Raw genomic sequence first — 24,194 nt, forward strand, 5'->3', positions numbered from 1 at the left:
GAAAACATTTAAGGTACAGCAAACCATGGATTTTTTTGTGAAATTATTTCACAAAGGAAAAAAAAAAAAACCCTGATGCATTACTTGAGTTACAAATTACTACTGGGAACCAATAAAAGAATCAATATGACAGAAAGAAGAAGCAAAACTATTTCAGTCCATATTACACAGAGAGATCAAGTTTTATTAGATAAACAAGCCACTTGAGGGTACAAAAGATAGGCAGAAAAAGATCCTGAGTATATATAACGTAACACTTCATGCAGGTAGTGACTAAAAAAATCAAAACTGAATGACTGCTTAGTATGAAGTACATAGAGGTATGAACAAGGATTAAAAGTACTGTAAAAAAAAGCATTTAGAATGTCTTCTCTATAAATGGAATGTTTTGGTTTGTACTCCTATGTATTCTGCAATTGCAAGAGATTGCATGAGGAGGTAGCATCTTAGCCTTTCATGCTGAGAAGTCCAGGCTGAGTTTGAACTGATGTCAAATAGCAGTTGACACCTACTGCAGACATTAACATCTTGCCAAAACATTTGAACTCAGCTTTTGCATATAAAGTGCATCTAGAAATTGAGGTATATTGATGAAGCTACATAGTGAACTTTACACAATGCCTGGTTTTGTTTTAGTCCCAATGCTTGCCATTTCTCTTACCTTCATGATCATCTGTTACTGCACAGTTCATTTAAAAAAATTAGAAAAATAGGATTAACATGCAGTGGCAAAGAGCATAAAACCCTTAGTTTTTACATAAGCAAAAACTACTTATTGAGAGGAAAAATAATTACAGAACTACTAAAATAGCTAAATAAAAGACCAAGTGTGAAACCCAAATGAGCATTACGGAAGCCAAGAATCTGTATTTCTAGAGCAGTCTGAGTTTAGATAAGGAATTTGTTTCATATGTGTTTATTTTCAATATAAGGCATATTTTGGGAGCACCTAATAAAACATATTTCATTACCACAGACAAACTGTTTAGGGCCTAGTTTTGATATCTTTACCACTGCAGAACTGGCATGAGTGATGAAAAAAGAGTTAAGTGTTCAAATACCCATACCTCTTAGAAATCATAAAGAATTTTGTGACTACCCTGTTGGTAAAGGTGCTCACAACTGATACTTGGCACACAACAACAGTACAGCCACTTCTAGATCTCCAATGCTAACGATGTATTGATGTATATATAAAAATCATGTCAGACAGGATTGTCAATACAGTGTCTTTGATATATATTGAAAAGATTTTTAAACTGTACCTTTTGTATATTTAACAAACTATGAAAATGGACAAGTCCGTTTCACACTGATATAAAAGACGGAGAATTGGGGTTGCAAGTAGTGCAGAATATCTTTACAATTACAAGAAAGATAAAATCTTATCACAAAATAATTCATGCAGCTACTGACGTATTTCTCCTTCTTGTCATATGTAAAATAAAATAAGATCAAGTTCTTGGGACTTTCACTATTGCCAACTGCTGCAGAATCTAAGCATCTCCAAGTAAATTATACCTATATCATAGTTCCCTACAGACTTTAGCAAGGTCCGCCTGCTCTCTTTTCTGTGAAAAGGCCTTGAAACCCTGATGATGTTGAGAGCGCTTTTCTTACTGAGTCTTTAAAACATCCCTGATTTAAGTTAGCTGGACCTTTATGGGATCCAGGATGTTTAAACCAGGAGACATTAAATGCAGACAAAGCCTTTCCAGGTTTTCACAGATCAAGAAGCTGAGAAGGAAATGCTATTTGTTCCCTTTACTTTGACAGTGTAATGAAGGATTAATTTTTGTGTTAAGTTCTATCACATCTTTGACAAAATCATTATTTCCTATGAAGTCTCCAGCAATGATGTTAATACATTCTTTCCTTGGTCCTGGATACTGTTGCTTTATCCAGATTTTCAAGCATGGAAGACTCTGGAGCGTCATTTTCTTCAGTGATCCAAATGGGTGTACGAGAATATACCTTAAATTTTCAGTAAGGTTAATCCCTGCTACAAAGAATTTTTCTGAAACAAAAATCAGGTGACACATTAAATATTCCTTTGAGGAGAACAGAAACTGCTCAGCATTGCATTAACACCAGATCTCATTCCTCTGGGAATCATTAAAATAGTAACTTCACACTCTTTCTGTATCATTTCACAGCTGTAGAGCTGTTTCAGTAGACTGTCTCCCCTTGATGCAACTGCATGCTGTAGTAAATAGTTACTAAGCCAAGGTTGGTTATTGAACCATTCCAGTTTAGCTAAATTTATCTAAATTATTCATTGCAGACTAAAGGTTCTCCACTAACTAGTCCTCCTTTATAAATTACGTTTGTTTCTGTTAGGGTTGCTTCCAAATGCTTAGCCTTCCCCCATGACGGACAGGTACGCAGGGTGCACCTACACAGGCGTTTTCCTTTGGGGGGCAGTGTGCTTTTGAAGCAGTTCTCCCCTTCATCACCCCATGCACGCACATCACAGCGCTGCATCGGAGGTTATGAACGAAATTTCTTTCAGCTTAGACTACACCAGCATGATTGAGCACTGCTATTTCCTGGCGTAGCTACAGCCTTCACGCACCATTCTTGCAGGGGTCTCTTCTCAGCAAGGCGAGCCCAATGCGTTTCCCTCGTCATCAGCACTGCCTAAAGCAGCAAGCACTGGGTTGAGGAAGCAGTCTCCTACCTACAGCAAGCTGGTCTGTGCTGAGGGCTGCTTTTTCATGGGGTCATGTGAGTGAAGCAGCTGCCATAGCCTATGCATGTACGTACACTGACGCGTGTATTTGCACCACCAAAGATGAATGTTGTACTTGCCCATGGGTGGGCAAAGCACCAAGTAACATGGGTGCAAAGTGGTTGTATCCCGTAATGCTACGATCACCCAACTTCTGATGAGCTTTGCGTTGCTGTACATGCCCCTTGTTTCCTCCAAGCAACTTGCTGTGCTTACCTGGACGGCCCGTCTGCTTCATGTGCTCTAAATACTGGATAAGGGCGCGAGTGGCAGTTTTGTTTCCCCACCAGTATGGGATCGCAGGCCACAGCTCACAGTGCTTCTCCACTTCCATGTCCTCTTCGTACGAGACTATGGCCTGATGGCCACGCTGCCACATGGTCCGCAGTGTCGGCACCACCTAAGAAAGCATGCCCAGGTTGAAGTCAGCAGCATAGCAGTGTTCCCAAAGTTCAAATACTGACCTGTGACGTCACCTTGGTAGAGAGGCACAGATTCAGTTCAAGTAAAGTTTTTAAGTGTGCAGCCCAGTAGGTCACTGGCTGGCTTACAAGCTGCAGGGGCAATGAGAGCCTGGGAACTTCAGCAGGTTGCTCCTTTCCTCAAAAAATTCAACTATGGTAAAGTACATAACTCAAGGTCTTACACCTGTGTAACAGGAAACCACCCCCGCGTCAGCCCTGGTGCACATACTGCTGCTGAAAATTTGTTGGGAGAGGAAGACACAGGCCATTTGGTGAAAGGAGGTGGGAGCAGGGCAAAGCTCTACACCCAGCTGTAGGAATACAGATACAAGAAGCAGGCATAATTTTGGCAAATGCCCCACCTATTGATCCAAATTTGTTGTTGTAGCCATCAAAGAAAATTGAACTGCTTAAGACTCGGTATGACTAAACAAAAGTCTTCAAGAGATACATTAATTCTGATTTCTCTAAGCAAGTGGGAAGTTTCTGAAGTTGGGGTGCTCCAGACTTTTTGAATTGAGAGAAGGGAAGACTTGCGTCAGAAACCTCCTCAGTGTTTCAATATGAAATCACATTTTCCAGTCCTCGAAAGTTACCGTCAGACAGAATTGAGGCCCTCTGACCAGTTTTATTGGTAAAACCAACATATTTAACAGCTATTGGTTTTTTAAGAATTTTGTGGTTAAAAGCTATGTCTGTTGCTTATGAAAGGAAATGGTGGCTTTTTGATGTTCCAATTAACTTATTAATTAAAATAAAAGCCAAAGGCAGTTGAAAATGTTTTATGTAAATCTTTGAAGAGAGCCAAGGGTTCAATGAACATAGGAATCCCTCTTACTTCATCCAAGACAGAAAGAGTGGAAGCCCCAATTAGGTCAGAAAATACTGCAAAATTAAGACACAAGCTACTCAAACTACAAAAACCTGTGGCTGACAGAACCCTTTGCTTTACTCCAGCTGCCTTTCTAAAGCTGGAACCTCTTAAACAAAACAAAACAAAAAAAAGGGGGGTGTGGGATAAAAGCTAAAAAAAAAAAAAAACTACCAGAAATGTGTACATGAGCACAGGTGCTTATTTTGCAAACAAAGCAGAAGTGAAACTGTAAATGTCTAACAAGAGATTTTTAAACCCAGATCAAAGGAAGACACCTTGAATAGTTAAGGCAATTAAAATTTTAAACGCAATGTAATGTTGTCACACTGTGGCTTGTGCCAGTACTACATACAGACCTCTACTTAGCAGTTGCTTCATAAATACTTTAATGCTTACTTTTGTACAACGACAGAGTTGCAGTCTTGAAAGACAGTAGATACCAGATTATTTTAGACTAAGTGAGGAAGTACTTGGTGATTTGATGTTCAATCTGAATCTGTGATCCTGAAAAACCCCACAGCTACCTAACCTGCAACGGTATCGCTTGCAAAAATGCCGAGATCCATTTTTCTGGTCACAGACCCCACAAAAATAAATTCTTCCTGCTTGAGGGAAGTACTTGGCTTCTCTTTTCGTCAGTGCCCTTCTTCCCTCCCCCTGGACACAACTCAGAAATGTTCTTCTTTATTCAGTCAGGTGATCTCAAACCATTTGTTCATCACCTTTGTTCAACAAACTAACAGCAGCAGCTTGCTCCTTTTGCAATTAATACCTTTTTTTCCTTTTTAAGAGCTAGCCATGTGTCTGAAAGAAAATTTGACCATCTTCTCCAGTATTGCTCTGCTCATCCACGACTTACTTACACACTCAAGATATTTGGGGAAACAACAAAACAGTGTCACTCAGGTCTTCAGTTATTCAGCTGAGGCCTGAATATTCAGAATCCCCTAGTTTTGCTGAAAATTGTTCTATTTTAACTCTGCTGTACAAAATGCTTTGAAATGGTAATACTCACCCGTTACTGATACACCAGCTTCAAAGGCTGTATTCGAATCACAAACAGGGTCATCATTATCCTGTAGCCCTCACATCTCCAGAGAAAACCCTCTGTTCCTGTGCATCTTTGAAATGTTAATTGTTTAACTACTAAAAGCTCCCACACCTTGTATAAAAGAGGAAGCTAAAAATCTCAACTTCTACAATTTAGCAATCAAATGATTTCTGATTATGTAAATTAAGGCTTTTCTGCAGGTTTGGGTGACTGAAAGCATATTAGGCTAGTTGGAAGGTCAGCTCCAGCTCACGTCCAGGAAAGAAAGTCAATGCCACGAGAAATGTGCCGAGGGCAGAGATACTATTAAGAGGGACCTTGACAGGCTGGAGACACGGCCTGGCAGAAATCTCATGAAGCTCAACAAAGGCAAATGCAAAGTCCCGTGCCTGAATGGACTCATCCCATGCATCAGGACGGACTGGGGGCAGCTGGCTAGAAACCTGCTTTGAAGAGAAGGACCTGGAGCTCCTAGTAGACACCAAGCTGAACATGAGCCGGCAGTGTGCCCACATGGCAAAGGTCAACTGCAAACTGGGCTGTATTAGTAAAGGCACAGATAGCAAATCAAGAGAAGGGCATTCTTCCCTTCTATTCAGCACTTGTGGGACCACATCTCAAGGACTGTCACCAGCTGGGGCTTCCCCAGTACAAAAAAGTCATTGATGTGCTGGAGTGAGTCCTGCAGTGTGCAACCAGAGCTAGCAGAGGCTGGAGCATGACACGCAAGGACAGGCTGAGAGAGCTGGGTCTGTTCAGCGTGAAGAAGAGAAGACTATGGACAGGTCTTACTGCTGCCTATAAATACCTAACGGGCAGATGTAGAGAAGACTCCTCAGATATGCACAGCAAAAGGATGCAAGCCAGCAGACACAAGTTACAGCAAGAGAGATTCTGATCAGATAGATAAGAAAAACACGTTCACTGTGAGAGTGGACAAGTGTTGGACCAGGCTGCATAGAAAGGTTGTGGAATCTCCATCCTCGGAGATATTCGAGAATGGATGGGACACAGCCCAACGTAACTTTGAAGTTGGTCCTGCTTTGCATGTTAGGCTTGAACCAGATGACCTCCAGAGGTCACTTCCAACCTAAACTATTATAAATAGCATAAAAATTCATTTATAATTATTGCTGTGAAATGGCAGAAAGTGGATTCTTTGAATTCTATAAATACAGTATGGACTATATTTATAACACACACACACCTTCTTTTATTTTCTTTCTTTTCTTTTTAAAAACAAAACTCAGGCAGGACAGTGGATGACAGTTGCGTCCCTACTGTTGTCCCACAACTCAACAGACGTGACAGTCAAATTTAATTCCCTCCTCCACACTGTGGGATGTAGGTTTGCTTTATCTCCTCAATTTTATTAGGTAGAGACCTATCTCTGATGCAGCAAATGTTACTTTTCCTAAGTTAAAAATACAGTGAAAGTAGAATATATCTAAAAATTTGGAATCAAAGATCTCACTGTAATATATCATTCTTAAAAAAGAAGAAAAAAGGGATCTCATACTTACATTTCTGGGACACAGTTTACACTGGAAAATCTCTTTTATACAGGCAATAAGATGACAATGAAGTTTCTTCGTTAATCCATCAAAATTCCTACAGGCTAAGATAACAACTTCCTGAGGATGAGTTTCCAACCAGCTTAACACTTCCCATAGAATATCCTAGAAGACAGAGTCATGACAACTTAGAAAATCATCTGTGCTATGCAGGGGAAAGGACATAAAACCAACAGACCATTGATGATGGGGTAGACTCGGAATCACAATAATGAAAATCAGGGTAGGTTTCTGGAGGATGACCATCTGACAGCCCACAAGGTGGTCCAGAGAGATGCACCCCAGGAAAATCCACTTTCTGCAGGTCTGTGCTGGTTTGCTCTGCATGTGGTTCTAGCACACTACACTTAACAGCTTTGTATTTTGGTAACACCCATGAATCCCCTACTGCCTGGAGGCAGGTTAGCAGTAAAACCATCTCCCCAAGCTTCTTTAAGGACAAACAACATATTCGTGGCAAACTCAAAAACAGGGAAGAGTTCTGTGCTTGCTTAAATGTAACAGGACCTGTTTTCCCCATTTGTTGTGGGCAATGACAACTTCTTGAGGACCACATATAATTAGCAGGGTAATCGGGCACTACACCTAAGTGTTTACATGAGCACGCCAGTCACCATGAAACCTCAACACATGAAGGGTTCAGACTCATGAGCATGAAACCAAAGTTTACAAATTAAAAGCTGCATTAGCTGGCTGTGCCTGGCTGTACAGGTCCCAGCAAATGGAAAGACATAAACTACTCCACAGTGACAGAGCACATGCGAAGAGCAACTCACACGAGTTTCTTCACAGCAGCTGACAGTAATTTGATCATGGGATCCAGACTTGAGTCTCTCTGTCTTTCAGTGAAATACTTTTTCTTAAAAAAAAAAAAAAAAAAAAAAAAGAAGTGTTTCTGTGATTTTATTAGGCTTTTAATACCTTCTTCTCTTTAATAACTTCTCTCCTTATGGGGGAAACAGGATTGCACTGGGTAGCATCCTGGGACAACACAAGATAAACCCCAGATATATCAGGCACTTGGTAGGGGCTGGGCAGTGGAGAGCAAGGCACATCAACTCCGGTTTGAGGATGAGGAATTGATTGATGATCCAGTCTCACTTGCAGCTGCTGAAACTAACTTGAGCCCTGCTGGTTTTCTCTAGTTTGAAGTCCTCACATTAGGAAAATAAATAACCTACTCAGAAAAGCCTGGGCTAGTATTTTCAGATTATCGTGGCTCTTGAATAAAAGAAACAGCACTCTTTTTATAGCCATCCCAAAGGTAAGGACAATACCTGTACAGTAGCAGTTGTGTAAACCATATGCACGAAGTACAAATTCATAGATGGATCGTTAGCCTTGTGGGCAATCCTGAAATCCAGGTATCTAACTCCAGCCTCGAGCTGCTCCGTCACAGTCAGTACCTGAAAGGTGAAGCAGAAGACAAAGGTCCCAAGAGTTTGGAAGAGATTTGTTTCTTTAGTTTAGAAAGCTGAAGAAGGTGTACAAAGTTAGCCCTATGACATTTTTCACAGGTCTTTCGTCTTTAAAATGGCACTATATGGTAGCAAGTCGTAACTATAACATATTTTACTCTCTGACAAGAGGGATCCCAATTTCAGTGTGGCATATACTGCAGGTACAGATTAGATTATTCAGACCTCTGCCCTTGTTGTGTTCAGGAAGTTAAAGATCCATTCACCTGTGCTTAATACACGATCACTCCTCACAAGACTATTTGTAAGTACAAAAATTGCAGGATCAGCACTTTAGAAATGCTGTATTTTTTTTATTAGCTCAAAGACTTTACAATGGTTGTCTCTGCGGAGATCACTCATCCTCAACAGAAGAAAAAAACAAAAATAGAAAAAAGTACTGGCTGTTGTTCTTTTTCAAGAAAGTCTCTTAAAGAGTTTGAATTAACCTGTAGAAGTCCTACAAAACAGAGGTCCTTCTCTAGTTCCACTTCCATCAGAGTTCTACTGGATTTGAGGCTGAATGGAACAGGCGATAAAGCTGAGTTTCTGGGCCAAAAAGTCCCAAATGATATGTCTCTTACCTATATCAAGACTCTTGTTGCATAAGAGAATAGAATCAATTATTTAATTAAATACTTTTAAACACTAATTTGTCTCAGTTCAACCTGCTATGGACAACACTTTCAGGTTTCAGAAGGCATACACTGTACTGATTTAAGTCAGAAAGGATTCCACAAAAGCTAATCAATACAAGGCATTGCACCTGAATAACCACATTTGTAGCTTTAGAGCCAAGATAGAGCTTAAGACATATGGCAGGATGTTCACCCCGCCTAGCTTCAACCACCCAACTTTCTGTTCTTAGGGTGGGAATTTAATCTCCCCAGACTATGCCTGAGCTGCAGGGCTGGGGACAGCCCAGCCCCCCGTGTCCCAGGGTGCGGGTGGTGGGGTGCCTTGAGCCAACAGCTCCGTCTGTGCCTGCTTGGTCTCCACCAGGCTGGAGCAGCGGAAGGAGCGATCTGTGCCAAAGTCCCACCTTCACTTGGAGCACGCTGGAGATGGGAGTGTATATGGCTGTAGGTCATATATAACCTTTGTGGCCAGAACGAGCACCAGGTGAAATAGCTGCTCTGAACTGCCCTTCAGATGAATTAATTTACCTCTGTTGACTGCATAGGAAAACTAGACAGACTCTCTAATTAGTCACCTGGGTTTGGATACTGAATTAGACAGCGTGAACATTGCCCCCCCAGGGCAAAACTTAAGTGGAAGCCTTGGGGTGCGATGCTGCTCGGTGCTGCGATCTCACACCAGACATCCATGGCATGAGTGGAGGTTACACCCTGACATCAGCCATTGCTCAGGAAAGATTTGGGCCTCTAGACTGACACCCATAAGAGCCAGGGCTCAAGCCAGGCACTGCCTCCGAGGCATTGGGCCATCCAGGGACCTGTGGGTCCTACCATCAGTAGGGGTCCTTGGTGTCTCTTCTGGATACCAATGGGTGGATTCACCTCCTCCCAAAGATAACTCGAGGACCGCAGAGCCAAGGACAGGCAGGATTGCAGCCGTGCCTTTTCCCCATCAGCACCAGGCCACTTCCCGCTCAGCACGCTGGGTTCTGACCAGAAAATTATTATAATGATGGAAGGAGCTTGTTAGTCACCCACAGGGTCACTGCACTGGCCAGCAACCCACGAGTTAGGAGGTATCTAAATCTTGCGTTGGCTTAAGTCCCAAAGCAAAAAGCAGCTCAAGACAAGGCACTGTGCTAAGTGAGTGCCTTTCCACATCAACTCATCATTGCCATTACATATTCAATATCTGGTAGTGTGTACAACTCCAGTTTGCCAGGGCTGCTCAAACACAACGAAAGAAGCCTAGGCATAATTATTGCCATTTATCAATTATTCAGTTTTAATTCCCTAATAATGAACTACTCCTCCAATAAGAACAAAAGTGAAAAGATTTTTTGGGACCTCTTTGATGCCAGGAAAGTCTGTTCTTCAGAAAAATCTTCAAAAGCTCTGACTTAAATCATGATCCCCAACTTTGCCTTTAACTTACATTTGTGAGGAACAAAGAGATAACTACTACCTTATTATTTAGACATTTTAAAAAATTAACTAATCCTTACAGGAGGGCCACACCTTCATTCTCTTAATGTTTATGGATAAAAAAATTCCCTTCAACAAGATTTTTGCCTTACACAATATAGATGGGGAAAACAACTGACATCCCGCACAACAGTGGTAGTAAAAGTGACAAGCATTACCTTCTGAACAAAGTGTAAAAGAAAAAACCTCTTTTGATTATAGTAATATTAAATGTTATAAATAACAACAATAAACGTGAAAAAGAAGATGAGTTCCTAGTACCAAGTGGTCAGCTTTAAACAACATCTTTGTCTAGGTATCATCCCTGCCTCACTTACACACTTTTTCCCCCACAAAAGAAGATCTGGTATGTATGGCACCTATCTCATACCCCAATGGGCTGGTTTTGGCTGGGATAGAGTTAATTTTCTTCATAGTAGCTAGTATGGGGCTATGGTTTGGATTTGTGTTGAGAACAGTGTTGATAATTCAGGGATGTTTTAGCTATTGCTGAGCAGTGCTCACCCAGAGCCAAGGGCTTTTCTGCTTCTCCCCCCAGCCCACCAGCGAGCAGGCTGGGGGGGCACAAGGAGTTGGGAGGGGACATAGACAGGACAGCTGACCCCAACTGACCCAAGGGATAGTCCAGACCATAGGACATCATGCTCAGTGTATAAAGCTGAAGGGGGAAGAAGAGGAAAGGGGGAATGTTCGGAGTGATGGCGTTTGTCTTCCCAAGTCACCGTTCCGCGTGCTGGAGCCCTGCTGTCCTGGAGATGGCTGAACGCCTGCCTGCCCATGGGAAGTGGGGAATGAATTCCTTGGTTTGCTTTGCTCACGTGCGTGGCTTTTGCTTTCCCTATTAAACTGTCTTCATCTCAGCCCACAAGTTTTCTCACTTTTACCCTTCAGATTCTCTCCCCCCATCCCAGCCAGGGGGAGCGAGCAAGTGGCTGCGTGGGGCTGAGCTGCCGGCTGGAGTTAAACCACAACACCCAAGCACAGTATCTCATCGGAGCGCAGATTTCTGGGCAGCAAGCTTTTCTTTCGTTGCGCACAGGAGAGCATGACCACTCTCAGCACTGCATCACAAGCTTCAACTTTGCCCAGGCACGACGAGAACGCTAGACAACAGTTACCTGTGTTGTAGACCACTTCATGATAATGGGGTGCACAATGCAGGGCATACATTTGTTCAAAAACTTCACCAGCTTCAATTCATTGCCACTAACACCAGAGTTTTTATCCAAGCAGTAGGTCATAGTGTCGTGACTCCCTGTAGAATACAAAATAAAAAATGTACAGAAAATGCATATTTCTTAACTACTCAAGACCACAATACATGGTTATATTGCATGCACACACCTGACATGCCACCCCATTCCCAAATCACACACCTATATTGCCCGACAGCCTATGTAGGTATGGCAAAAAGGTGGGCTCTTCTACAGAGATTGCTCACCTGACATTAATAAGCTTAGTGTGAAATCCTTGTGAAGGGAAGGCATCAAGACTTCAATAAAGCATCTGAAGTACACACCATTGTTGTTTGCCTTAAACCACAATAAAACGGCCTGTTTCAACTAGCATCTTCCACTGAAATAATTATCTCACTTTTTTTAGGGAATAAATAGCGGACAGCTGAATTTATCTAGAATTTGTCCTGTTTTCAGAGTTGTCCAAATGCAGGATTTCATACTGAAGTCCCATCATCTCTGCACAGGAAAATATGACTGAAAGCAGAAATTCAGCTTCTTACACCTTTGACTGGACCAACTCCTAACTTGGCACTTTCAGCATTTATGTCTTAAATATCTGGTAAAAAATGCCCTCCTGAACTAACACCCACATACCCTACAAAAACAATGTAAGAGGTGGGTGCTTGAAGGTTTCAGAGGCAAATCCAAGTCTAAGTTTACATGTGACAGATGAACAAGATCCACTTTTTATGGACTTAAAAAGTTACCCGACTCTTTCCAGCACAGGGAATTACACAGGGGCAGGTTAAGCACCAGAGCCAAGTACAGCCTGCCCAAATATTTGACTTCTTTGAAGTCTGAATAAATCTGACACATCTCTTGCATCATGTTTAGATGAAAATGTGTTGCAACTCACAATTTCTTCAGGACAGGCAAGCAGTGATTTTGTCAGCTTTTCTTGTTCCATTATTTCTTCTAATTTTATAAAGCATCAATAAGAAAAGCTAACAACTCAGTGAAGTGACTTGCTGGGATCTTTACAGAGTATCTGAAAGGAATTTGCATATCATTTTGTTTTTTAAGTCTTCTGTCAAACAATTGTTCACTGGTGCTAGGAGCTGCCTTCCTGAATGGTCAGTCTTACTGGTGCCAATGGCAGTATTTCTAGTAGCCAAAGAAAACAGACAAGATTGTATTTGAAATAAAGAAAATCCTTTGAAACTGTCAATAATAGTTTAATGTCTCACTCAATTTTTTCACCTTTTAAACTGGGTTTCTGTCTATTTTCCTGCTTTAAACACCCAAACCAAGCTCACTGCAGATGGAAGATCGATAATGAGGGCATGCAATCAAAGAAGTTTGTCTTACAAGATGTAAGAGTCAAACCATTAAATACCCATGGACCAAATCCAAGTTCCAAAGAAGTGAACAGGATTCCGTTGATGGGCATTGCATGTACCGATGCTAATCAGCAAATGGATAGTGACCTTTCATTTAGGAGTCATCTTGTGATGTCAGTGAGTTACAGTAATGAAAGGAAGATGGGTATATCTGTGACACAACAAATATGATGCAAAGAGAGTGAGCTGGCAGCACTGTGCTGAACCTGATGCAAACACAACACTAATTACTGAGACTTGCCTCTGTCTCCTCATCATGCTTTCAGAATACAGTCTCCCACATTTCTTGCATGCCTTGTTGTCTTCTCTATCTGAGATAAGCTTCCACTTCCACACTGGGCTTCCCCCAGTCATTGCTCCCTCTAAAAACCTGCCAGAGCTGTCTTGACCTGGTTGGTCTTGATCTGCTTTTGTTCTGACCTGGACCAGTTTTGTAGGTCAGCTGGACAGCCACCAAAACCTTCCAAGCTAATAGCCTGCAATGCTCTGTAAAAGTCCTCCAATGTTTGCTGAAATGGGCTTGTCTTCAACTATTCTTTTCTTCTCCTGCCTGTTCTCCATGCAGGTATATTCACAAGAACAACAAACAAACATTCACAAGAATAACAAGGTCACCATTAGGAGAAGAGCCAGGAAGTCAAAGGCACACATCAGCAGGTTCTCAGCTTTCTACAATGTCCAAGAAACACCACTGTGAAAGTTTTTTTTAGAAACAACATGGTTCCTTTTCCACAAAAAAATACACAAACCACTGACCATGCTACTGACTTTTTGAAGGATGTTTGCAAGAGGAACAAAAAAGAAAAAGAAAGGGGGGGGGGGGGAAGAGGAGAATACGACCTTCTTTCTTCTGTCATGAGACAGATACTTATTTTCTTTTCTTGATGGTTAAATAAGAAATACAAAATTTTTTATACCATCTGTTCTGGGGTCCTCTTACATAGGCTTTATCCAAAACAGAGGTGCGCTTGTTTTGAAATTAACATCAATTTAAATTACATATCCAAGAAGTCACCATGAAATAAGTTTCTAGGTTTCAATTTTAATCAAAACTCCACATTCGATTAGTTCACAAAGGGCAGGGGTCGGGGGGGGGAATCCATCACAGTTCTTGCGTCCTCCCAGGGCTCCACCCACTGAAGACAAGACTTGATATTTCCCCACTGTCTCTCAATATACATCTTTGCTAAAGTTAACCTACGATCCTGTAGCCTACATAAAACATTCATCTACATGCTGTGCTGCTTTCCACCCAAACTACCTGTCGCATTTACAGGTGTGAGAGAAAAAATGGGCTAGACTTTTCTATAGTACCATTTTCATTGTGGAGGCAAAGGGAATCACTCAAGAGCTGACAGCCCTCCAGTGCCTCTCCACATGCCAGTGAAAACAGGTTCTCCCATAACTTCTCTGGACAGAATGAAAAAAAAAAAATCACCTGTTCAAGGCAGAAGAGAGAAGCAATACTATGACCAAAGAAAGGCTAATGATACGCAGGTCTGAATGTAGTACCAGTGAGGGCAACAGCTATAGCACAGCTGTGTTTACCCATAATAGGATAAATCCAGTTTTTGTAAGCAGGATCATGTAGAAAAGTCACACTCTACATTAATAAAAATATATGTTAATTAAAAGTCTCCATCCTCCTTTTTTCATACCTTCACACACTCTTTTAAACAATACAAAGAAACAAATAATATGGTAAAATGTTATTTCTCTCCTTTTGGAACCATTTTATTATGTAGGAAGTGGCAAGAACGAATTAGGAAAATCTCACCATTACCCAGATAAGCAAATGCTCCAGTTATTAACACTGATCTGACAAGATGATGCACAGGGACTGCAAAAAGGTCCCTCTTTCTTTCCTTCCCTCAAAACAAAATGAAACAAAAAAATCCTTTTTTTTCCCCTCCCTTCCAAGAAACCCCAAACATTACAGACTAAAAGTATTTACATGCATGCACACATCACACAAACCCTCCCTCAAGCCCTTCTCCCACACACTGACCCAAATAATAAATGTAGCCATCCTGAAATGGGACAAACAGGATGTTCCAATGCTTAAATGACACACTAACAAAACAGTGGAGAACAAAAGTTAATCTTTACCTGGAAGAGCTAAGTTATAGAGGGGAATATCCCAGAGCTTCTCTGGTAATTGTGACATCCATTGACCATATTCATGGCACACATGAACGGAGGTCTGCAAAGGGCCTTCCATTAGTGCCTGCTCTAGGACTTCATAGGGTATTCTGGGAGGGAAAAAGAAAAGAAAAAGAATAAACCATTCCATATACTGTGGTTGAATTAATGCTATTGTTGCACCTAAGCAGAATGGATTTATATATGCTATAAAATGTCAACCCTTCTCTCAAGCAGTTGTGTCAACCCTCCTCTCAAGTAGCTGCAGCAAAATGTCAAGAGCTCCTCAGCCACAACATGAGCTGCTTTTGATAACATTGTGTCCCAGCACAATGCCAAGGAAGGGTTCCAGCTTCAGGCTCAGATATTGACCAACTGAAAGAAAAAAATAGAGGCAAGACAAATATGTGCAGCTTCGTTGGTATGGAGAAATGACTGTCTACATTGGCTATTGTGGCATCACGAGGAATAACCTACCTCCAGTGTGAAACATCTGTTCCTTTTTAAACCTTTTCAGAAAAGCTGTCACTGTGAACGATTCCTTCTTGTCTGCTACAGCAACGGCAGTCAGATATGTATTTGTGCAGGTTTTGTGCTCTGCCAAACATCCTCACTGGTGCCTGGTCCCTTTTGCTGCATCTCAGCACAGTCATTCCTGAGATTGCTTCTCCGCAAAGTATTCTTCAGGTTGCTTTTGGGAGGTGGTTGGTTTTTCTGGATTTACAAGTGACCCATACTGTTTATATGAAGAACATTTCCTTAAACACGGTGCAGTAGATTTTTTTTTTTTTTTTGGCAGACACATAGGGTCATCTGAAAGGCAACTTTAGGAATTGCATTCCTAAGTTTTATGTCCATACCGCACATAACAGATACAATCTGCTTTTATATCTGCCAACGCACATAGCATCACTCATCTAGCCTGTCCTGCTGTGCCTTTGTGTGGCTTTCAATTGGTCTCACTAAGTACGGACAGCCCAGTTAAGAATGGGACCGTGTCAGCTGAGGGAAATGCCCGGCACCCCTGGAGCAGTGACACAGGCTGCACGTGTCTGCTGCGTAACCTGGGGCTTTCCTCCTGGCGAGAGCAGCTACCTCTGAGGTTATCCGTACACACAAGGCCATTGCGTAAGCAGGAAAGAAGTGGTTTAAACCCCCCCTTGCTCCCTTTGTCTCCTTTTTAAAAACCAGATATTTGATGGGCCTAGTGCAAAGTTGAGTGGAAAAACTCCCATGGATTTATTTAAAAAAAAAAAGGTGCAGATCTTTTTGTCCTGCGTAAGCAAGTGGCCTCTATATGCCACGTCTGGTATTCTTATTCTTGGAAAGAAGTTCGGATCTCGGGCAGATCAACTCATCTGTCCTCTGGCTCTGGAGTTTAACATGCTGAGCTTCTGCCTCCTGCAGACCCCTTGCTCAGACAACAGACGCCTGCAGCTGATCTTGGCCCCTTTTCCTGTGTTTTGTGCTTCCTCAGACCACACACCACTGCTCACCCAGGGCTGCTCTGCTCTAGTCTATGTTACCGTGGAGCAGCAGCGTGGACAGGGGCTGCAGATGCTAAGAACAACATTGCTATTTAGTAGTTGCAAAAGACTGGATAGTTTTTCTCCTTCCCCAGCTCTGAAGCTGACAGGAGCTGTGAGGATGCAACACTCCAGCACATGGCAGCACTTAGGCAGGTCATGTACATAGACTAGAAGCTGAACTATAAGCATTCTTTTCCTCTTTTCCTCGGGATCTGCAGCTCCCTTTCCAGAGCCATTGGGGCTGCCTAATTCCTCTGTTCCCCAAAGCCACCCAGGCCCCCCCAGAGCAGGCACACAGCCCCCCAGTGAGCAGCAGCGACCCGTAAGCCCGCCGGCCAGCCGCACCTCAGCCCAGCACAAGCTCCTTTGCACCGACAGCACTCCCAGGACGCGTCCGAGGGTGCAGGTTTACCTGCTGCCGCCCTCTCCTCCTGCCACGGGCTCTCATCACCTTGCTTGGGCTAATGCGGGCACAGCCTCACAGCTAACAGAAAAAAGCTGGTTTTCTGCCATGCTAGTCCCTCACACCAGTCACCACCGCGTCTGGACAGCCCACCGCTGTCCCGTGCTGAGGAGGCAGCAAGTCCCATGATCGGCTTTGCGGGGCTGTACAACAGACCCCTCGGTGTTGCCAGGCCAAAACCCACTGGCAGCAGATTCTCAGCCTGGCACAAGCTGCCATCGATGCCCCAATCTCTGCAGGACCAGGGCACTTCACAAGGAGCATCCTGCTGGACCTGGGAAAAGGCAGCAGGGAGCAGAAATGGCAAGACAAAGCCATGCTGTGGTCCTGCAAACACAGACACGTGAGATTCACATCTCCTCCTCCTCTTTCTCCTCCTCCTCCTTTTCTTCCCACCTCCCTCCGCAGCACCCTGAGGCTGAGAATGGCAGCCGATGGCAGTGCGCAGCAGGAGCAGCAGCACCGCGGCCGTCTGCTGATCAAGCCCCATACAGAAGTGACTGGACCAGATTTTGGCCTGATCCCCTGTGCAATGCAAAGCCCTAGATGTTCACACCACCACCTCCAAACTCAGCTGCTACCTTGTGTTTGAGGTGTGGGGTATCCTTTAGGGAGAAACTGAGGCTTGCCTGGAGGAATGAAATTACAACCATTAGCTACCGCCTCTCATGACTAGATCCTAAACTTTGCCAAGGAGAATCATGTCTTTATGCCCCTCCCTCCAGACAGGCAAGCCCATCCTACACACTTTGCTGTGATTAACTACTGTATTGAGTTTGTGTGCAAGGCTTTGGTAGCGGGGGGCCTACTGGGGTAGCTTCAGTGAGAAGCTGCTGGAAGCTTCGCCCGTGTCCAACAGAGCCAATACCAGCTGGCTCCAAGACGGACCCGCTGCTGGCCAAGGCCGAGCCCATCAGCGTCGGTGGTAGTGCCTCTGGAGAATGGATTTAAGAAGGGGAACCTGCTGTGAGTGAGAGGATTGGAATGTGAGAGGAACAGCCCTGCAGATACCGAGGTCAGTGCAGAAGGAGGGGGAGGAGATGCTCCAGGCGCCAGAACAGAGATTCCCCTGCAGCCCGTGGGGAAGACCATGGTGAGGCAGGCTGTCCCCCTGCAGCCCAGGGAGGTCCACGGGGGAGCAGATCTCCACCTGCAGACAAGGGAGGACCCCACGCCGGAGCAGGGGGAGGCCCGAAGGAGGCTGTGACCCCGTGGGAAGCCCGTGCTGGAGCAGGCTCCCGGCAGGACCTGTGGCCCCGTGGAGAGAGGAGCCCACGCTGGAGCAGGTTTGCTGCAGGACTTGTGACCCCACAGGGGACCCACGCTGGAGCAGTCTGGGCCTGAGGGACTGCAGCCCGTGGGAGGGACCCACGCTGGAGCAGTGTGCTCCTGAAGGACTGCACGCCATGGGAAGGACCCCACGGCGGAGCAGGGCCCGAGTGCGGAGTCCTCCTCCCCTGAGGAGGAAGGAGCGGCAGAGACAAGGGGTGGTGAGCTGACCCCAACCCCCATTGCCGGGGGGAGGAGGGAGAGAGAACTGGGAGGGGGGTTGAGCCGGGCAGGAGGGAGGGATGGCGGGAAGGTGCTTTTAAGATTTGGTTTTATTTCTCATTACCCTACTCTGATTTGATTAGTAATAAATTAAACTAATTTCCCCATGTCGAGTCTGTTTTGCTTGTGATGGTAATTGGTGAGTGATCTCTCCCTGTCCTTATCTCGACCCACGAGCCCTTTGTTATATTTTCTCTCCCCTGTCCAGCCGAGGAGGGCAGGGACAGAGCAGCTTTGGTGGGCACCTGGCGTCCAGCCAGGGTCAACCCACCACAACTACCCTCGCTCCCCTCGTTCACGGCAGCTTTCTGACCTGACCTTGGGTGGTCTGAGCGCAGGCAGCAATTACATTCTGAGGACTCTACCAGGGCACAAACAATAAACAAGCAATAAAACATGCAAATGTGCAAAGCCAGTAGAGATCACTGTCCTCTAACCTCGGGACACCGAGAGCATCTGGTGGGATCTCACCCGGGTTGTGCCCGAAGCGTGCCTCGCACCCGCAGCCCCCCAGCCCGGAGTGCTGGGCAACAGCCAAACACCACGCAGTTCCAGGAGGGAAATATAATTAATGAATGCTGGATGATGACATAACTAAAACATTTTCTGCAGCTGACCCAGCAGCTGGCTAACGTCACGGCAATTACAGGGAACACCGCGACAAGAACTACCCGACCCGCCACAGCCGGGAGCAAGCTGCCAGCCCACCAGCCGCAGGGCTGATCCCAGGGGAGAAGCTGGGACCCCGCACCCCTCCGGGCACCCCGCTGTCCTACCCTGCGGGAGGACGGATTCCTCCCTCCCCTCTTTTTTTTAGTGGCTTTACTTACTGCGATGAAGGACGAGGTTTCCATCTCGGCTCTCCCGGCAGCCCCGCACAGCCCCGCTCCCCCCGGGCTCCCGCAGCGGGCACTAACCCCGCACTGCCCGCCCCGAGTGACGGCAGGGCTGAGGAAGCTGAAGGAGGGGCGAGAGAGGGGAGGAAGAAGAGGAGGAGGTGGCCGCGGTCAAGCGGAGCTGCCGGAGACGCGGCCGGTGCGTTGGTGCGGGAGGGACCCGCGGGCGGGGGGAGGCGAAGGGGTGCGGGGGGAGCGGCAAGGAGTAGCGTGGAGCCATCCTTCAGCGGCATTTGAAGCCTATTACTGCAGAAAAACCCTCAAAATATATATTTCTAAATACAGATATGAAGTCCCTTAAGTGCCTGCTTTGCCCAAGAGAGTTTCACTAATTCTTTCCCTCCTCTTCAGCTTGTGCAGCCCCTCGTCCGTGGTGAAATTCACTCGCATTTACTATGGTACCTTGCAGAAATGTAGCCAAGCTCCTCAAAAAGCTTTTCTGTGTAAGAGGCAAAGAAGTGAGTGAACGGCAGGTAGGGGCAAACATGCAAATCCTTGCTGCGGTTTTGGAAGGAGGGTGCCTTCTCAGCCTTCCCAGGGTGGTGGAAGAAGCTCCCCTACTTCATCTCCCTGTTCCAAAAGCACATTAAAACACACAGTTCCCTCAGTAAAGAATGGTGAGCTGAAACTCTGATGGAAAGAATGGACAGAGAAGATGAACTTCCCTTTGTCCCCCACAGGGCAGCATTCCTAGAGGGTCATCTACAGCAGAACTGGGATCTGACCACTCTGGGATCCGACCACTCTGGGATCCTACTGTGGTCAGGACTAGGGAAAATTCAGGCTGCTGCAGTGTTGTGCATCTTAATGCAAGGATGTATTTTCCAGATACTCCTTTTTCACTATTTCATTTTTGCGTGAGGCAGAGCAAAAGGAAGAGCAGTGTCCATATACAGAGCAAAACTTGCCGTGCCAACAACAGCGGCCGGAGCAGTTTAACATTCAGCTAACCGAGTCATTCCTGTTGGTGAGTCCCAGGACGGCAGGGCTGCCTGGGCTTCAGGGTTATGCCACAGTTCAGACTGCTGTTTATATATCAATTCTCACAGAGTATCACAAAACTAGCTGGAGGTAGATGCAGAATAGATGCACAGCAGATTGTAAAGCTAGGCACAAAAAGGACGAAATGCCAAAAGGGATGAAGTAGAGCAAAGGAGAAGGAAAGAAAGATGCTATTTAAAGGCTGTGTGGTTTTGCACCACCATGACAGAAAGTAGCTGAGAACAGTTACAGAGAAGTATTACTGTGCTCTTCATGGAATGAAATAAATGGGAAAGTATTTCAAACAGAAAACTTAGGAGGAAAAATTCAGACAGAGTCAACTTTAATTCTTCATTTACTTAGAAAGTTAAGACTATGGAGTGTGACAATACAGCAATCAGGCAGTCTCTGGATACTACCATGATGAATACAGTACAGCCAGACACGGTTCTGGTCTTGTAAAGCAAACCTGTGTGAAGTTGTTGGGACTAGCAGGGAAAACATGACTGTAGAAAGGAAAGTTTAAAAGCTATTTTTGTGTGGATTTGAAATGAATAACAGAAAACTTAAAAAGAACCATGAAACTGAAACCCCAAAACTTTTTATTCTGGAGGCATTACAACAGGACTTTACACGGTAGTAATGTGAAGTATCTGCTGACTGATGTGGAAACAATCTTGCAGGTCGCACCTCAATGGAAATATTCTATCAAAAAATCTCAAGGCCTCTCCAAACCCTCCTAATTCCCATCCCTTCAAGTCTGAGTTTGGATCTCAGTTCTTCTTCATTTGCACTGGAATTACTAGAGATGTCAAGAGAGTTGCTCCTGGTTTAGTCCTAAGATCACAATCTGCCTAGAGGGATTTAGGAAACCCATAAAATGAGGAATGACAGGAAATTAATCAGCAAGCGATTAAGCCCTGAATAAGCATGTCTCCTGAGGAGGGGTCAAGGCAAGGATAACTTTTAGCAATATTTGCAGAAATAATGATAAGCAGATTTCAAGGTGAAAAAGCCCAAGATTTCTTAACCAGCCTTACAAAATAAATGTCTGCATTAAAATGAGTGGAGTTCAAAAGCACTGGACAAAGAAGTACTTACCCAGAAGGAGCTTATCAGGTTTTGAAGCATTCAGTACTGAACAGGTTTGAATCTGGTAGCATCTAAGAGGGTCAAAACAGGCAGCACCAGAAGCTTCAGCACGGGCATGGATGGAAATGCAGGTCTGATCTATAGCTGTAGATCAGAGTGAAAATTTCTGATTTGTTAGTCACAGTGACAACAGTCAGAGAGCCTTAAACTGGACTTTATACATTTAAACAGCTTTGGCTTACCAAAATATGCCACACAGCCTGGGAGAAATCAGTTGATTTTTCAGACGACTTAGAGGTCTGTGATATTTTTAGAACGGTTACAATATTTGGGATGTTGCGTGAGACTTTTTTCTTCCATCCCAGTTTTTTATTTTCAGACACAGCACATCTTTATGCTATAACATACAGAAATGCCACTAAGCATTTAAACAACCTTAACTGAATTCCCTGGATTTGCAGTGTTTGTTCTGGGGACGTTTGCAACACCCTGGCAATGCGTGTGTTTGCCCCTGCCCTGACTTACTGATAGGTCCTCTCAACCCTAACCTAATTTCTGTCTTTGGAAAAAAAAAAGGCAGCTTGATATTTCTGAAAGAAGGTTGTATATCTAGTGGCAGCAGCCACGATGGCTCCTGAGAGCGGGGGGGGGGCGGCAGGGAGGCAGCCTGCAGCTCTAGGGAAGTCACTCTGGCAATAAGAAGACCTGGGAGATCAAAAAATGCAGCCCAGACCTGCTGGGAGCTGGTTTCTGGTTCCCTGTGTTTGTTTCTGGGGTTACTGGACCACAATGGCTACTCCAAGCTTGCAATGCTGTGAGCAGCATCTGATGAGGGTGGGGGGCACATTCTGGAACCCTCCTTTGCACCTGATCCCCATGCTGGGGGCTGCCTGTCAACGAGGTGCCTCTGACGACCTGGCACCAGCAGGCAGAAAACCTAAGGCAGAAGGATTTGGGTGGGATTTAGGTTGCCTGAACACATCGCAGTGTGCCAACGCCATCATGAAGAAACAGCCCTGGCTTTATTTGTAACGGGCAAATTCAGTGATAAAATTCAGTGGCTGGTAAAAATGCTGCTGTGATGGTTAGACAATGGGGTACAATACTGCTCCCTTCACATGATGGATCCTCAAGAGCCAGGGCTACATGAGATGGGGTTTTTTTCTTATCAAAGTTTTGCAAGATGGGGGAAATGTTTTGACTTATTTTAAAATAACAGAAAGGAGGAGAAAAATTAGAGTTGAATTTTTAATTAAAATTTTTGAAAAAGAAAAAAATGGTGGGAAAATCCTCAAATTCCTCCGATTTGATCCAGTCCCACCAATGTTAAGTGAGGCTTCAGTGGGCTTGGAGCAAGGTCCAGGCAGACAGTTTTCCTCTCAACCAGAAGCAAATGAGATTTTAATTTCAACTTAGCTACACCAGTATTGACAAGTAGGGTTAAAATGCCGTAGGAAACATCTAGTAAAGCCAGCTTCCTTCATGTCTGACACCAGCAGTGTTTAAAACAAGACATTAAAAGCCCTTCCAAGATGCACAGGAGAGCTGCTTGTAGTGTCCTACTAAAAAGAGAAGCTTAAAGGGGAGGTAAACAAACCTCTCTCCTCAGACCCAGCATCTGAGATGATAAGAGCAAGAGGAGAACCAGGCTTTGTTGCTAGAACCCATTCCAACAGAGAGAGAGAAACTGGGGAGACACAAAAAATAAATGCTTTCCTGTCCACTAGAAAGGATTTCCAGTTACAGGGAGAAAGGAAACCGCCTCCTCTCATTCTTCCCTTTGCTCTGTTAATTTGTTATCTAGTCCTTCAAAATTCTGCGAACAAGGTAAATTCCTGAGCTGTTTTCTTGCCACACTCCCCATTCTGCATTAATCTCTTTTTTTTTTTTTTTTTTTTTGCTAGCTGGAGCAGGTCAGAAACAAAGCCCTCTACTCTGATGTCCTGATCCCTAGAGAAGCTGAAGGGACAATGTAGATCAACACCTTCCATGCAAGAAGGCAGCTCTCAGAGAGGCACGAGAAGCAGCAGCCGGGGCAGGGGGGGGTCTGCAGCATTACCCTGGGAAAGGCAGGACCATCAAGAGACCATGCCCTGCCCATGTTTTCCCTGTGTGCAGCTCCTAACTTGGTGGCAGACCATGGGGAGGAGAAGGAAGGACTCTTTATGCTTAAATTCATCACTATGGTGAAGCTGAGGGAGCAAGACTTGTGTCCTTCAGCAGCCATGAACAACATCCCACCTTCTTCCTGTGACCAGCTGTGAAAACTAGGCACCTGTGTCCTCAGGGACAGATTTCCAGTACATATGACACTGGGCAAAGGTTAAAGCTCAGAGTGTCTGGGTCTTTAAGCCATCCAGACCTTAACTCCTGTGGTTCTTATGTAGGTTAAGCCTTGATGGCTCTGGGCTCATAATTCATCATTGGGGAGTAACTGTGAATATTCTTCTAAAGTTAGTGGGTTCTTTTTTCCCCGTGCATTACTGATTTGTACTGTCAACCATAACCACAGCCTGCCATGGAGCAAGACCTTTTAAGGGCCACGGTTCAGGATGGAGATGACTCATAAGCTGATACAGGTCAGCTAAACTGGGTCCTTGTCATGGTTTAACCCCAGCCGACAATTAAGCACCACACAGCTGCTTGCTTACACCCCCCCTCCCCCTGCCTCCACCAGGATGGGGGAGA

At 44.6% G+C, this 24,194-nt stretch overlaps 1 protein-coding gene and 1 long non-coding RNA gene across 4 annotated transcripts; both read right to left on the bottom strand.

Annotated features, from left to right (window-relative positions):
• Nucleotides 1-167: 167 nt before the first annotated feature.
• On the bottom strand, nt 168-19,590 carry PLCXD1 (phosphatidylinositol specific phospholipase C X domain containing 1). 3 transcript variants are annotated; one of them, XM_069769943.1, is made up of 7 exons: nt 19,368-19,590; nt 14,962-15,104; nt 11,393-11,529; nt 7,972-8,100; nt 6,644-6,799; nt 2,948-3,131; nt 168-2,017 (listed from the first exon to the last, which is right to left on the bottom strand). In XM_069769943.1, exons 2-7 carry the CDS (start codon nt 15,071-15,073, stop codon nt 1,752-1,754), a joined length of 984 nt encoding a protein of 327 aa, XP_069626044.1. In that variant the 5' UTR covers nt 15,074-15,104; nt 19,368-19,590; the 3' UTR covers nt 168-1,751. The 3 variants fall into 3 exon arrangements, with proteins under 3 accessions (XP_069626044.1, XP_069626042.1, XP_069626043.1); XM_069769941.1 differs by lacking the exons at nt 14,962-15,104; nt 19,368-19,590 and adding an exon at nt 13,090-13,643 and having other exon boundaries at nt 11,393-11,525; XM_069769942.1 differs by lacking the exons at nt 14,962-15,104; nt 19,368-19,590 and adding an exon at nt 11,868-12,219.
• A 1,161-nt stretch (nt 19,591-20,751) lies between these two features.
• On the bottom strand, nt 20,752-21,763 carry LOC138681934 (uncharacterized). Its single transcript, XR_011322161.1, has 3 exons — nt 21,749-21,763; nt 21,516-21,650; nt 20,752-20,920 (listed from the first exon to the last, which is right to left on the bottom strand). It is a non-coding gene; the product is annotated as an uncharacterized lncRNA (long non-coding RNA).
• Nucleotides 21,764-24,194: the final 2,431 nt, after the last annotated feature.

This window comes from Haliaeetus albicilla, chromosome 25 (assembly GCF_947461875.1).
Source record: "Haliaeetus albicilla chromosome 25, bHalAlb1.1, whole genome shotgun sequence".
In the NCBI taxonomy this organism is placed as follows: domain Eukaryota; kingdom Metazoa; phylum Chordata; class Aves; order Accipitriformes; family Accipitridae; genus Haliaeetus; species Haliaeetus albicilla.

What these genes read in the sequence shown, in the direction of transcription:
- PLCXD1 (XM_069769943.1), bottom strand. Translation starts at nt 15,073, where the DNA reads ATGGAAGGCCCTTTGCAGACCTCCGTTCATGTGTGCCATGAATATGGT. An exon ending in CTATAACTTAGCTCTTCCAG is followed by an intron (nt 11,530 to 14,961) that starts GTAAAGATTAAC and finishes TGTATTCTACAG; the next exon opens with GGAGTCACGACACTATGACC. An exon ending in TGAAGTGGTCTACAACACAG is followed by an intron (nt 8,101 to 11,392) that starts GTAACTGTTGTC and finishes TTCACCTTTCAG; the next exon opens with GTACTGACTGTGACGGAGCA.